General features: G+C 37.2%; 1 protein-coding gene across 3 annotated transcripts in view; it reads left to right on the top strand.

Annotated features, from left to right (window-relative positions):
- Positions 1-15476, top strand: part of UROC1 (urocanate hydratase 1) — a 61994-nt gene that overhangs the window by 18832 nt on the left and 27686 nt on the right. For all 3 annotated transcript variants that reach the window (XM_087883732.1, XM_034431549.2, XM_087883731.1), the window contains exons 5-11: positions 584-712; positions 5401-5462; positions 6868-6934; positions 9212-9355; positions 12380-12468; positions 14018-14080; positions 15004-15183. In XM_087883732.1, the coding sequence (XP_087739858.1) occupies positions 584-712; positions 5401-5462; positions 6868-6934; positions 9212-9355; positions 12380-12468; positions 14018-14080; positions 15004-15183 (734 nt within the window). The remainder of the gene's footprint in view (positions 1-583; positions 713-5400; positions 5463-6867; positions 6935-9211; positions 9356-12379; positions 12469-14017; positions 14081-15003; positions 15184-15476) is intronic.

The raw sequence follows: 15476 nt of genomic DNA, 5'->3' as shown, positions 1-15476 counted from the left end.
TCTCCTGGCATCCCAGATCACTATTTTCTTTCCTGGATTTTCTTTTGTCTGGGGTTCATTGAAATCAATGGGCCAGTAAAAATAGGATTGGACAGGAAATCCAAAAACCTAAAATTGTGTTGGGATTACATATTGCCTAAATAGTTTTAATGTCTTGAATGAAAAGTTCTGACTGATTTTACAGTTTCAAATATTGAATTGTACTATGAACAGAGCTACCTGCACATTTCGATATAATTCTAATTAAGATTTCTACTGTGCCATCATAGAAAGGGCTGTTAACCAGTCCATATTTTCACCCATCAGTTTAGCTCTTTTTTCCCGGGAGTAGGAGAAAGTTTAGTTTTTAATTCCTGCTATGAATAAAAACAATAGGGGAGGAACAGTTTCTGTGTGAAAATATTAGATTAGTAGCTCATGTCTATTCCCACCTGATAATGCATTTTTAATCAGCCTCACCACTTTTGAGGAATTCTCATCAAATGGTTTCCCGCCATTCTGTCTGGTCTAGCTATTAAAAATCTGTAGGACAATGATCCTTTTAGGACAAGAAGCTAATCTACTATTTCTTTCCTTTCTCTAGTTTTGGCTGGTGATGCACTATTTATCTGAGATGACTGAAGAACAGACATTAGTTATGTACAGTGGACATCCCTTAGGACTCTTCCCAAGCCATTGCAATGCACCTCGATTAGTTATCACTAATGGCATGGTAAATAAAGGCAACAATATCTCCTCTTTGCTGTTTCTTTATCATTGTGACATCTAGTTTAGACCTTTCAGTAGGTCCACTATAATTATTTATAATTATATAATTATAAAGCATGAAGCCATATCTCTTCTGGAAAGACGGCCTTTCATTAGTAGCTTGTATAAAAGTTAAAAGTGCTCATCTCCATTTCCTAGCTGAGGGAGCCAGTATTATCTGAAGAAGCTTCTGTAGACATGTGGCCAGCATGACTATATGCCAAAGCGCATGGAATGCTGTTATCTTCCCACCAAAGTTGTACCTATTTATCTACTTGCATTTGCATGCTTTTGAACTGCTAGGTTGGCAGGAGCTGGGGCAAGTACAGGAGCTCACCCTGTCACATTGTACTTGGCTCTTGAACTGCAGCCTTCCAGTCAACAAGCATCTTAACTACTAAGCCACCACTAGGCCACTACTATGTCTCCTTATTTTCAAGGTGGATGGAAGGTCCACCATCCAAGATGGAGATTGAGGGTTCAGAATTTTCAAGGATGGGTGTGGTAGACAGGTAAATCCCATTATCGTTTTAAAGAGACAAAGACCGAAATAATCCTGTAACAGAGTTTATTCTTTGCAAAGGGACTTTCTCTCTAAAGTAGAGAAAGACGGAAATAAAACAATTTACACAAGTTTTTATAGTCTTCAGGACATTCAGAATACACGTCAATAAAGTACCTTGGGAATCAGTTCCAGATCTTACATAACATCTTATATAACATATGCAGTACATAATTCCACCCTGGAAATTCCCCAATTCCCAACAGAAATACCCCTCAAAAACATCAATTGCGTACTTCCTTTAATTAATAAGGGCAAGTTAACCCAGGAACGTATTTCCTGCAAAACAAACATCTTCTCAAAAACAGGAATTACACATTTCCTTTCTCATGTTCTTAAATGTCAGCTAAATTATATAATCAGGTTATACAAAGTAAAACAAAACCTTAACATGATTTCAAAATGGCGTAACTCAGGTTATGCTTTTACAGGAATAATTCCTATTTTTCTCACAATCCCCAATTCTCCTCTTCATTATCTTTTATTTCTGTAAACTATGAATATCCTGTAACAGTATAGAAACTCCTCTCCATACAATAGGTAATTTGGTCAATGCCATGTTACCACATAAAAACATTAACTTGGAGGGAACTTGTATCCTTAGACATAGAAAATGTAACCCTTCCTCCAAAATCCAAAACTTCTTGTATGAAGGTATATAATTACCAAATAGCTCAGTACATTGCTTATATAAAAATTCCATTCTATTTGTAAGGCCAATGTATTGAGGAACTATCTCATATGTACGTTTGCACTTGGCACACACCATCTTCAAAAGATGACTTAATACATATCTCAGCTTCCTCAGTGGTGTCTATTAGAGTTAGTGGTGTTTCTATAAAAGAATAACGGTGCTCGAATTCAGTATGGAAACATAGCTGCTACCATGTTATAGGGTAACTAGGCAACACAGCCAAAATCCCCATTCCTATCCACACCTGTAGAATAACAAACATTACCACAAAAAATCCCATTATTCCTAGTGAACTAGCTCCCCCAACATCAATCAATCAAGGAGAACTTACATCCACTGGATATCAAAACATAGATTTACACCAATCAATAATATCTTTCCTCAATACAATCAAAAACACAACAAGAATTATTACCACTCCTAGCCAAATACAAATCTCTTCATAAAACTCTTCTTCCATCCATTGGTCATCAATCGTCTAAAGGTTTGTCATCAAAAAGTCAATTTAAGAGGGTTTGCAGGTTCCGTAGCAACTGTCCTTCCATAAGGCAAAGCCACCAATCCCTTGACTCTGGAATAGCATACCCAAATTTGTTCCTTAGTCCTTACAGCCGATTCAGTAGTCAGCAAAACTTGGAACGGTCCTTTCCACACCAGCTGCAACTTCTTCTCAGTAATGGCTTTTATCGGACCCAGTCTCCACTTTTGTATTCATGTGCTTGGAAATCAAGAGGTAGATTCTGTCCTTTTTACCTTAAATGAGAAAAACACTGGGACAGTCTCTGTATATATATTTTCAGAAAAAACATCCTTCAATTCTATCCTAGGCATCTCAACTTTCCCCACATATGGCCATCCAAACATCATTTCATACATAGATATCCCCAGATCTTTCCTAGGACTAGTTCCTATTCTTAATAGAGCTAAAGGCAAACACTTCATTCAAAGTAGTTGAAACTCTAACATTAATTTTTATAACATAGATTTACTTATCTGATTAGCACATTCACAAAAGCCGCAATACCATTCAGCATTCCTCTTAAAGGAAACATTCCTTTAGTTTGTGAACATGTAACATGAGGAGAAGTGGATGGATTCTGTTTCACAGTTACTAACAATTCACCCAACTCCTTTTCCAACTGCCTATATTACTGCCCTGCTAAAGTCTCTTCCTTTCGGCTCCCAGCAACAACATCAATTTCACCCACAACTTGGATTATACGAAGGAGTGGGAGGTGGGCATGTAGCATAAGCTAAAGGATCCCAACCTTCCTCTTCTTCTTCCTTCCCATACAAAACTCTAGAACTTCTCGGGGAAGAGGAGTTAAACTACTGAATATGGAACTGAGGTTCAACATATAACAATTGAACTTTCAACTTCTTTTTTCACCAAAACTTTCTTCAAAGCATTGATCCAATATGGGTCTGACTCCCCAAACTTACTCCACCTATAATTAGGCTGTATCTACACAAACGTCAGCCAAACCTCCTTACAATAATTAATCATAGTCACCTTATCTAATACCTTTGTACAAGCTTCCAACCAATCCTCTAACCACTAATGGAGATATGGGGGATGGAGGATATTTCAGTCTCAGCAGCACTTTTCCCTAGTAAAGTCCCCATACTTTCCCCAACCTGTATTACACTAATTATACACACAAATCATACAGGCCACACACACAAACATACACAAATCCAAACCACCAAAAAGAAAACATATACTCACTCCTGGTGCACCAAAGTCTTCAGGAACGTTCCTCTCTGTCCAGGCATTCAGGTCTCTGCCTCAAGGTTCATAGAAAAGCAATTCCGGCTGGAAAGGAAATAACCCCATCTCACTGAAATCAGTGTTATGTGCGCACGCAGGGAAATCCCTTCCAGACAGAATGTTTTCAGTCCCTGTTCGGGCGCCAATTGTGGTAGACAGGTAAATCCCATTATCGTTTTAAAGAGACAAAGACCGAAATAATCCTGTAACAGAGTTTATTCTTTGCAAAGGGACTTTCTCTCTAAAGTAGAGAAAGACGGAAATAAAACAATTTACACAAGTTTTTATAGTCTTCAGGACATTCAGAATACACGTCAATAAAGTACCTTGGGAATCAGTTCCAGATCTTACATAACATCTTATATAACATATGCAGTACATAATTCCACCCTGGAAATTCCCCAATTCCCAACAGAAATACCCCTCAAAAACATCAATTGCGTACTTCCTTTAATTAATAAGGGCAAGTTAACCCAGGAACGTATTTCCTGCAAAACAAACATCTTCTCAAAAACAGGAATTACACATTTCCTTTCTCATGTTCTTAAATGTCAGCTAAATTATATAATCAGGTTATACAAAGTAAAACAAAACCTTAACATGATTTCAAAATGGCGTAACTCAGGTTATGCTTTTACAGGAATAATTCCTATTTTTCTCACAATGGGATATCCAGAACAAATAGAATCTGTTACAAAAAAAAACATTCTCATGCTGATGTACATAGGATTTATTAAATGAGAATCCCATCATTTTCTATTCAGCTGTCAGTCAGCTATAGCTCAAAGATATCATGTGACAAGGCTACAACATCTGTAGCTTTAAGACTGTATGTGCTCTTCCTAGAATCTTCTCACAAAATGCTACCAAACTATATAATAACAAGATTATTATACATAGGATATATGTCTGTTAACTATATTTAATTGACAGAATCCAATCTAATACATAGAATAAAATAACTTCAAGGTTTTTTTGGTCTCCTCTTTCTTTGTTCTGATTTTCCCCTCATTTTAGAGGATGGCCAACAGCATGCCAGTCAGTATAATCATTCGCTGAAAAAAGATTCTCCCCTCACTACAAAGTATAAAGCCATTTAATTTCCTTTTCTTTACTTTACTTTACTTTAATTTTCCAGTTCACATTTGGCATTCTATAGCTCTCTCTTCTTGTTCCATGGAGAGCCAGATCATCCAACCATCTCAATTTGCAATTAGTAAGGATTATTTGTTTCCATTGAACAATCCTTCTGGTCATTGTGAAAATTTATTAAGATTGAGTATGCTTTGAAGTTGTGGGTGGTCCAACACTGGAGTTTTTTTAAAGAAGAGATTGGACAATCATTCGTCTGAAATGGTTCAGGGTTTGCTGCTTGAATGGGGGTTGGACTAGAAGACCTCCAAGGTCCCTTCCAACTGTGTTATTCTGTCAACCTGAAAAAATTATTCCTGCTTTTATTAAATCAAATTAATCCAATATGTCCCATAAGAATGAGCATATGAGCCCTCCCCCCCCCCACATACACACACTGTAAGAAGGGGATTTAATGGAATATGTTTAAACAAAATCTGGTTCAGAGACTATTTAATTCTTCATTCTTACTAATTTTTCTTTTTCTTTACTTAGGTAATCCCTAATTATTCCTCTAGAGAGGAATATGAATCTATGTTTGCAAAAGGAGTTACAATGTAAGTATCCATTCCCAAGTTTCTTTTCTAATATCTTCTATAAAATAATAGAGTTGGAAAGACACAATGCTGATATGCAAATTAGAGTATTTTCAGTAGAAATCTGTCTAGGCTCCACTTAAATAGCTCTAATGAAGGGGAGCTGACTGATTGGATTTATTTATCTTATCATTAAACTTTATCTTTTAATATCCAATTGGCAACTACTTTCCTATACTTAAATTCATTGCTCTGTTTCTTGCACTATGGAAGGGTAGATTATAAAATTTGACTTTCTTCTCTGATGGCATATTTTTCAGGTGTTTGAAGAGTTCTGTTAAATTTTCCCCATCTTCATTTTTCTCTTCCAAACATTTCCATTTCTTTAAACCTTTTCTCATAGGACTTAGTTTTCTAGCCCATTGATAATTCTCACTGCTCTGTACCAGTTTCTGTGAATCCATTTTAAAATTGATTACAGTACTGCAGAATCACTGTGACTTATGCAGGTTTCAGTTCAAGTAATATGTTTTTATGCTTCTAATAATGCAGACTAAAATTTCATTTCCTTTTCAACAGACATATTGCACTGCTGATTCATACTCAGTTTGTGATCAACCTTTTAACATCTTCAAACCAAGTATTCCATCCTATAACTTAGGTTCTGTCACTCAAATTTCATTATATTCAGCTTTCTTCTCTAACTTGTAAAGATAGGTTGAATTTTCTTTTGCCTTTTTAATTATTCCACCCAATTTAGCATTATTTACACTTTCTCTATCTCTTTACTCAAGCCACTAATATAAATACTGAAGATTAGTGGGCACAAGGCTTAATTTGTTGGATATCATTTGATATTACACTCCAGTTTCATGAAAAAGTATTGATGATCAACTGGACAATCTACCAGTATATTAGGGCTGTCAAACTCGCGGCCTGTGGCCAGATGCATCACACACTGGCCACTCTCACATTCAGTTTAGCGAAGGGGAAAAAAAGTCCCGATATGTCTCATGATGCTACCGTGATAACATGAGTTTGATACCCCTGCTCTATATCATTAGGTTGATGAACTAGTAAGCAATAGCAATAGCATTTAGACTTATATACCACTTCACAGTGCTTTTACAGCCCTCTCTGAGCGGTTTACAAATGTCAGCATATTGCCTTCAACAATCTGGGTCCTCATTTTACCCACCTTGGAAGGATGGAAGGGTGAGTCAACCTTGAGCCTGGTGAGATTTGATCTGCCAAATTGTAGGCAGCCGGCAGTCCACAGAAGTAGGCTGTAGTACTTCATTCTAATCATTGTGCCACAGCGGCTCTTATATATATAGCTGCATATTTGTTGTTACCATTGTTGTTGTTGGCTATCATATTATCATTAATACCTGTTTGAGAAAATAGCATCTTTTTTTTTTTACAGGTATGGACAGATGACAGCTGGAAGCTATTGCTACATTGGACCACAAGGGATAGTCCATGGAACTGTGGTAAGAACTGGGCCAATATAGAAGAATACTTTTTGAAACAATTCATTGTTGCTGTTGGTTTTAGTCGCAATATATTTACACTAGACAGCCAGTTTGATGTAGTGATTAATGCGCCAGATTAGATGCCAAGAAACCGTGAGTTCTAGTCCCACCTTGAGCACAAAACCAGCTGGGTAACCTTAGGCCAGTCATATCAAGAGCCTTGGTGGAGCAGCGAACTAAAGTACTGTTAAAGTAGCATTTAGCTGCCAGCTGCCTGCAATTACTGTGAGTTCAAATCTCACCAGGCTCAAGGTTGACTCAGCCTTCCATCCTTCCGAGGTAGGTAAAATGAGGACCCAGATTGTGGGGGGAATAAGCTGACTTTGTATAAAATAGAACACGGCTTAAGGAGCGCTGAAAGCCCTACTAAGCAGGTATATACAAAAGTATGAAGGCTATTGCTTAACACATTGTAAGCCGCCCTGAGTCTCTGGAGAAGGGCAGCATATAAATCGAACCAATAAATAAATAAATAAATAAATATTCTCTCAGCCCTAATAAAGAGGCAATGATGAACCACTTCCAAAGTTTAGCCAAAAAAACGTGCAGGTTTTTGTCTAGACAGTCACCAGGCCTCAACACTGACTCAAAGACACAATATATAGATGTATGTGTATATTACGCATGCTTCATTATTTATTTATTTATTTAGACTGGCTTTACTGCTTTGTTGAACACAGGGCTTAAGCCTCCATTTTATAATGCTTGAGGGATAAACATAAAACAGTAATTCCCCAAACTCTGCCCTAAATAAATTAGATCAAGGCACACAAACTGGTGTTTTTTTAAATATTTGAGGGTAACACTCCTATGGTTCCTGAGCCGACATAGCATGCTGGCTCAGGCTGATTAGAGCTATTCACTAAAATATCTTGAATTAAATTGAATCCCTTGAATTAAATCACAAAGATTAGTGTAAACCCATTGGTGTCCTCACACAGATGAAGAGAGACAAATGACAAAACGTATACAGTACTTTGATATGCAATATATACAAGGGCTAGAGTTTGCTTTATAATGTTACAATGCACATTTTCTCATTCTGATGAGAACCTTCAGATTTAATGGATAATTTCAGATTCAATAAATGCCTCTTCATCTATTCAGAGGATAGCCTGCAACGGATAATGTATTTAATAATTTCTCCTTTCCCTTTCCATTAAAGAGATTTTCAATTCTCTGTCATGTCTCTAGTTCAGATATTATATATTTTTTCTTATAAACACTTATCTTTTTCACACTAGTGATTTTACTGATTTTCCATAGCATCACCTAGCTACTAATATAGTCATAAAAATGTTGATCTTATTGCTGTTATTCTGGTTTGTAGAATATGCTATTAGTAACTAGCAGTGCAAAAAAACCAATGTCTAGATATAGCAAAATTACACTTTGGGATATGTATATCAGAATAGGCTCTCAAATGGACTACAGATAAAAATCAACCGCGACTCTAGTACTAATTCAGAAGGAGAAAAAATTACCTTATCTAGAAACTTGGAAAATACTGTTTTCAAACATTGCTTTCTGCCAGTTCCATTTATTTATTCAAGTTTACAATATCTTTTCTGATTGAAAGAGTTTTAGATAGATAGCCTTTTTCATCAATTGCTAAAGGGGATTATTTTAACTGGAAATGCCAATTTCAAAAACTGGAACTTCTCCTAGCAAAGCATCCTAAATTGTAGCCTTTCTATGTTAAACACTGATATAGAGAGATGCCTATATTTAGAAAATTAATTTCTATAGGCACTGGAATTTTGGTGCACTTATGGAGCTTTCCTGCCAATAAGAGCTTTGAAATCCATTTTCTTTATTTGAGACATTGGTATCCTGATTATTCCCCATACAGTGTTTTAAAAAATCATGAAGCAATTTCCCCCATGAAAACTGACCAGGGCTATTTGCCTCACACACAAAAAGATATCTGGCACTTCTGAATTGGGCAGTGGAGGCCTTCACAGCAGTTTGGAATGCAAATGGAGAGAATGTGAAGTTCAATGGGAATTTGAAGCATTGTTTGTGGTGTTTGTGCACACTAAATGTAGATGCACAAATATGTATAAAATAATATGATAAACACCTTTACATATGCATGCATGCATGCTAGCCACATGGGATTCCACATGATTAGTATTCAGTTTAAAATGGTTTGCTATGCATTATCCGTTCACATGCATAAACACGTATATGAGACTATAAACGTACTACAGTTCCTATATTTCTCAATTATAGCTAACAGTGCTCAATGCAGGCCGTCGATACTTGGGGGTGGAGAATCTGTCTGGCAAAGTCTTTGTCACATCTGGCCTTGGAGGAATGAGTGGTGCCCAAGCAAAAGCTGCAGTCATTGCTGGATGTGTGGGAATTATTGCTGAGGTAAACCTCTGTATTTAGTTGTACCCTTCTGCTTTCATTCAAGTTGTCCTACTCTTCACTTTCCAGTTATATCCATTCATTCTTTCTGTGTTTAGAAACTGGCATTAGATGTCAGCAGACCCAAGAAAGTTCCATACCCGTTTGCACTTTGATTCAGGTGATCCTCAGAGTACAGGTAGTCCTTGACTTACAACCACAATTGAGCCCAAAATTTTTGTTGCTAAGTGAAACATTTGTTCAGTGAATTTTGTCCCCCTTTATGACTTTTTGTGCCACAGTTGTTAAGCCAATCACTGAAGTTGTTAAGTTAGTAACATGGTTGTTGAGTGAATCTGGCTTCCCCATTGACTTTGTTTTTAAGAAGGTCACAAAAGGTGATCACATGACCCTGGGACACTGCAACCGTCATAAATACGGTTGCCAAGCATCCGAATTTTGATCACATGACTACGGGGATATAGGAATGGCTGTAAGTGTGGAAAAATGGTCATAGGTCACATTTTTCAGTGCCATTGTAACTTTGAATTGTCACTCAATGAACTGTTGTAAGTCGAGGACTACCTGTACAGGTAAACCTCCAAGTGGCCTCAATGACTCTCAGAGAGCTAACAGCTGATCTTAAGAGTGCTAACGATCATATGACTGCTAAGAATATAAATCCCTCCATTCCCCACCATTCAGCCAGAACTGAAGAAGCTTCTTGGATGAGAAATAAAACATTTTTAACAACAACAACAAAAAACGCCAAGAAAGCCCAGTTGCCTTTTGAAAAGCACCCTTGGGACAACTGTGACCTGGATAATTGAGAATCTGCATAGACAATGGGCTCTATGGGATCCTTACAGTAGGCAAAAGTTTCAGAGTAATGGAAGCAGCATCCTGATACCACAAGGCAAGCCCTGCCCCTTTTCTGTGTGCAGGCCAATAGGAGCAAAACTTGTAGGATGCTTCAGTGCTGTTTGCATTTTCCTAATGAAAGCAGAGTGAGCTTGCAAGATTCCACTGAATGGGATAATTCAACACTAAAAGAAGATATACAGTTCATCTTCTAATCTAAAGCATCTTCAGACAGGAGTTTTGCTAAGAAAAAAACTTTTAAAATTTCAGATACCTGATACATATCTTCCACAAAAGGATTTTGTGGCTAGCCAATAATGAAATGTTGAACTATTATTTTTATCTTTTGCTCTTCTTCTAAATATCACATTAAATAATCCCTTCATATCCATCCAAGCAACTTGCATAGATTTTATGCATCAATAACCACATTCAGGATGCTTAATGTCTAAGTACTGCAGTTATTTCATCCCTCGTCTAACAATCTAAGAAGACCCCAATAAACAATGCTAGTATACCAAAAACGGGTCAAAACAGCAGCTATCCTTGCATGCTTCTTCCATGTGGAACTTTGTCTCTCTGGTATTTAAAATATGATGGATGGAGGAAGCAGTCTTTGTCATTCTCTAAAAAAAGATGCATTCCTTCAAATAGTCTCTCTAATTTTTTCTGTCTAGAATGACAGCAGTCCTAAATTGTTTTTCTGATGTCAGCTCCATTTTATTTATAACTGGCTTACAATACTATGAAATGTATTTGAATATTAGTAGCTCGGATTGGTAGTTAGTTAAGCTGTTGGTTTGAGCTCTGAGCTTGACAATTTGGTTGCAAACATTTTGTCACCATTTGAGGAGACGTTGCTAGTGCACTTTGAGTTGACACTGACGATGTCTCCTCGAATGGTGACAAAAAGTTTGCAACCAAATTGCCAAGCACGGAACTCAAACCAACAGCCTAAATACAATAGTATTACTGTTTTCAAAGTCAGTATACTGGGTTATGGATGCCAGTGATTATTTTTAATACCAGTAATCTGCAAAGAGAACATATAAGTTTAAAAGTTGGAATCTTATTATTAATAAAACTGAGTTGAAGCCAGGTTTTTTCTCGAAAAAAAAATTATATGTAATAACAGTGTTAATCTGCCCTTCTCTATCCTGTATCATTTGTAAGGTTTTTACGGCTGGCTAATGAATAAGTACATAGTAATGAATAAGTAATGAGTAAGTAATAAGAGAGATCTTATATAGAGTTTTCTAATAATTGTTAAAATCTTAATGCTTAAGAATAGAGATGTTTCACTGCTTGAGAATGGGTAAGTAAAATTAATCATTATAGGCAAAACCCAAATCTTTATGTTTCTCTAATTTATTTCTCAATTTTCTCATTGCTTTCTTAGAAACTGATATACACAGATAAGGTTAGCCGCAGTGATTTCAATAGGCTTAAAGAGTCTGATGGTATGGCCATCTATTGCAGGGCAAACATATCTAGGTTGCAAATCTCCAGACACCCACTAGATGACAACAAAGAGAATTTTCCATATCATCATAATTCGCCAAAAGCTTGAAGCCCAGATTCAGAAACTCTACATACTGCATATTAAGTCCACAAAGTTTAGCAGAGTCTTCTTCCAGATGTTTATGTATAGAATGTTATATTTCATGAATTTAATTCCCCCATGGTCTTGTACAAGCTGCATACAGTCCTGCCATTCCTATCTTGCTTCGTGAGAAAATTCTTCTGTCTATTTAAATCAGAGTAAGGAGGGAATTTGCTATTGAGAAGATGCAAATGTTGTTGGGCAGAGCCTAATTTTTGCTGCAAAGAGGTTGACAAATAGGTCATATCTTTCTCATTCAAGAATCCCCAAGGAGATGAAATGGTTTCATGTAGATCAAGCCTCAGGGTTACAAGTTTAGAGCTATTAAATACAGCAAGACAAGCTTTCGATTTACTTGCGTAATTTTTCACTATTGATTGGGAGAGAATCTTTTTTCTAAATTGGTTCTAATAGGAAATTTCACTCATAATTTGTGTTTCTCAGACTATGAACAGCTTGTTCAAAACTAAACTTGTCACACTGTGATGGTGATTAACTTTAATTTTTTACTTGCTCACAATGCATATAAAATACAGAAAGATTAATTGTGCCTGATTTTTTCCTCCTATAATACAATCTCTCAGGTTGACGAAGCTGCCCTCTTAAAACGTCATAATCAGGGATGGCTGATGAAAATCACTAGAAGTCTGGATGATTGCATTGCTCAACTTAGGTATGGCTCATAAAGTATGTTTTTTAATGTCTAACAGAATAACAGAGTTGGAAGGGATCTTGGAGGTCTTCCAATCTAATCCCTTGCTTAAGCAGGAAACCCCCATATCATTCTAGACAAATGGTTGTCCAATCTCTTCTTTAAAATCTCCAGTGTTGGTACACTTACAACTTCTGAAAACAACCCATTCCACTGATTAATTATTCTCACTATCAAGAAATTTCTTCTTAGTTCTAAACTGGATCTCTTTTTGGTAAATTTCCATCCGTCATTCCTTGTCTTGCCTCAGGTGCTTTGGAGAATCGATTCACCCCCACTTCTTTGTGACATCCCTTCCAATATTGGAAGACTGCTATTATTACCCCCTAGTCCTTCTCTTTGTTAGACTAGACATACCCAGTTCTTGCAACCATTCTTCATATGTTTTAGCTTCTAACCCTCTAATCATCTTTGTTGCCTCACTAATTAATATGATATGCCAGCCCAAGACTTGGAAATGTCTTTGGAGTTTGGAGAAAAACAACCTACACTTCAAAGACTGACATATTTTGCAACATCTGTAAATGACTGTTGGACAAACAAGCAGGTTCCAGGTTCCACAAACCTTTGATTAGCTCTCATCCATACAAGACTTTGCAGTTAGTTATAAACTGGCCCAGAGGTCATCATCCAAGTCCTAACTAAATCCAAACCAAGCTAGATTTTTAAGAGTAGCCAAGGTCTATTAGGTGCTTTAACCAAATTATCTTTGTTAGGAATATAACATATAGCCTAAGCTTCTTGAGGAAAAAGAATAAAAATAAATTCAATATATCCTTTCACAAAGGTACCATTAATTTCTATTGTTGTCATATGTGGTTAAACCAGTAGTGGAGTTCAAATCCCAGCACTACTGGTTCACTATTGGGGGGGGTTCTGCGCATGCACAGAGTGTTTTTGATGACATCTGGGCAGGTGGGCAAAGCCTTCCGCCACTGCTGCTACCGGTTCACGTGAACCGGGGCGAACCGGTAGCAACTCACCCCGGGGTTAAACCCTGTAACATTTTTATTCTGGGCAAATACTTTGTGGAGAGAAACTGAGAGTAGTCATTAAGGTACCAGGCTGGATATTAGGAAACCACTAGTTTCCTAATGAGTGTTTTTGATGACATCTGGGCAGGTGGGCAAAGCCTCCCGCCACTACCCCTACCGGTTCACGTGAACCGGGGCGAACCGGTAGCAACCCACCCCTGGGTTAAACCCTGTAACATTTTTATTCTGGGCAAATACTTTGTGGAGAGAAGCTGAGAGTAGTCATTAAGGTACCAGGCTGGACATTAGGAAACCACTAGTCCCACTTTAGCCTCAAAGCCAGTTCTGTGACCTTGGGCTGGTCACTCTCACTTCACCCTTAGAAGCAAGCAATGGCAAACCACTGCCAACAAAACTGCAGGGCTAGTATAGGTAGTCAGTAAAGAGTCAAAACATACTTGAAGGCATTTTCCTGTCCCCATAAACAATTATTTTACATCCTTAATGCTAAAATTCTGTTTAAAATATTTACACAGAGAAGCAAAGAAGAACAAGATGACCCTTAGTTTGGGATATCATGGGAACGTGGTAGAACTTTGGTAAGTAGGCAGTTGATCAATGATCCTCTTGACAGTGATATGTTTTTAATATTTGTTATTTTAACTTCCTTGTTACAATACTGTGGTGGGTTTCAAAAATTTTTACTGCTGATTCTGTTGGCGTGGCTTGGTGGGTGTGGCATGGCTTGGTGTGCATGGTTTGGTGGGCGTGGCAGGGGAAGGATACTGTAAAATCTCCATTCCCACCCCACCCCAGGGGAAGGTTACTGCAAAATCCCCATTTCCTCCCAATCAGCTGGGACTTGGGAGGCAGAGAATAGATGGGGGCGGTTCTCCGAATTATTCAAAATTTCCGCTACCGGTTCTCCAGAACTGGTCAGAACCTGCTGAACCCACCTCTGTTACAATAGCTATAAACTGAAATAGATCTTTACTTTTAATTGAGTATTTCACTTTCCTTTGCTCCAAATGTGTGTGGTATTTTTCCTACTGTATGTTAGTGTTGTTTATACATGAGAACAACTCTTTTTAGAAGCTCTGATGCAATTTGGAATTCATTTCCTTGATTTATAATATGAATGGTTCAATGCCACATTTTGTTTTTCCTTGTAGAACAAAAGTGATTTATTTTTTTAGAAACAAAGTTGATAATGTGTTAAGTGACAGCATTTCATTGTCTGATTGTGATCATCATTGCAGACTGATGGGTGTGTGCATATGTTTGAGAAAATGATGCTCAGTTTGCTTCACTTGAAAAAGTATCTGTAAAAGTTTTGAATGAAACACGTCTTTGAAATAAGTGGGATATATACATGTTTTATGTGTTGACTGAATCATTTATTTCTTAAAATGCATGTTTACCAAATGTGTATTGATCAATAATTCTGTTTAAATTTTCTCAAGATGCTCTTCATTTCTGCTTATTTTTTCTCAGTTTCCTGTTTTCCTCTTTCTGTATGTAGGGAGAGACTGGTGGATGAATTTAATACTACGGGGGAACTATTAGTAGATTTGGGGTCTGACCAAACATCTTGTCACAATCCATTTAACGGTGGATATTACCCAGTACAGCTAAGCTTTAGGGATGCCAACCAACTCATGTCTAGTGATCCCATAAAATTCCAGGCTCTTGTAAAAGAAAGGTATGGCAATCATTTTCATGTTTATTTTAACCACCTGGCAAAGTCTTAAAATGTTCGTTTTCATTCTCTTCTATTTCTTTTAGAAGATTGGGGTGCTAGGTTTTGGACAGAAATGATTCATTTTTGAAGAAAAGTCAGAAGATCAGTCTGCCAAAATCTAGTTATAAACTCTAGACTTCTTGCCACCTTCTCATTAAAGAAATCTTGGCTTGTGAGAAGTTTGCAGTGAAAGTGTCAATGGAGAAATGATTAGTTCCTCTGCACCTGGCAGCATTCATTTAGTTGCCTGCTGG

This window comes from Pantherophis guttatus, chromosome 2, assembly GCF_059756535.1.
Source record: "Pantherophis guttatus breed Tessera chromosome 2, ASM5975653v1, whole genome shotgun sequence".
Taxonomy (NCBI): Eukaryota; Metazoa; Chordata; class Lepidosauria; order Squamata; family Colubridae; genus Pantherophis; species Pantherophis guttatus.
The sequence above is the reverse complement of the archived record's forward strand: the minus strand, read 5'-3'. Positions and strand labels throughout refer to the sequence as shown.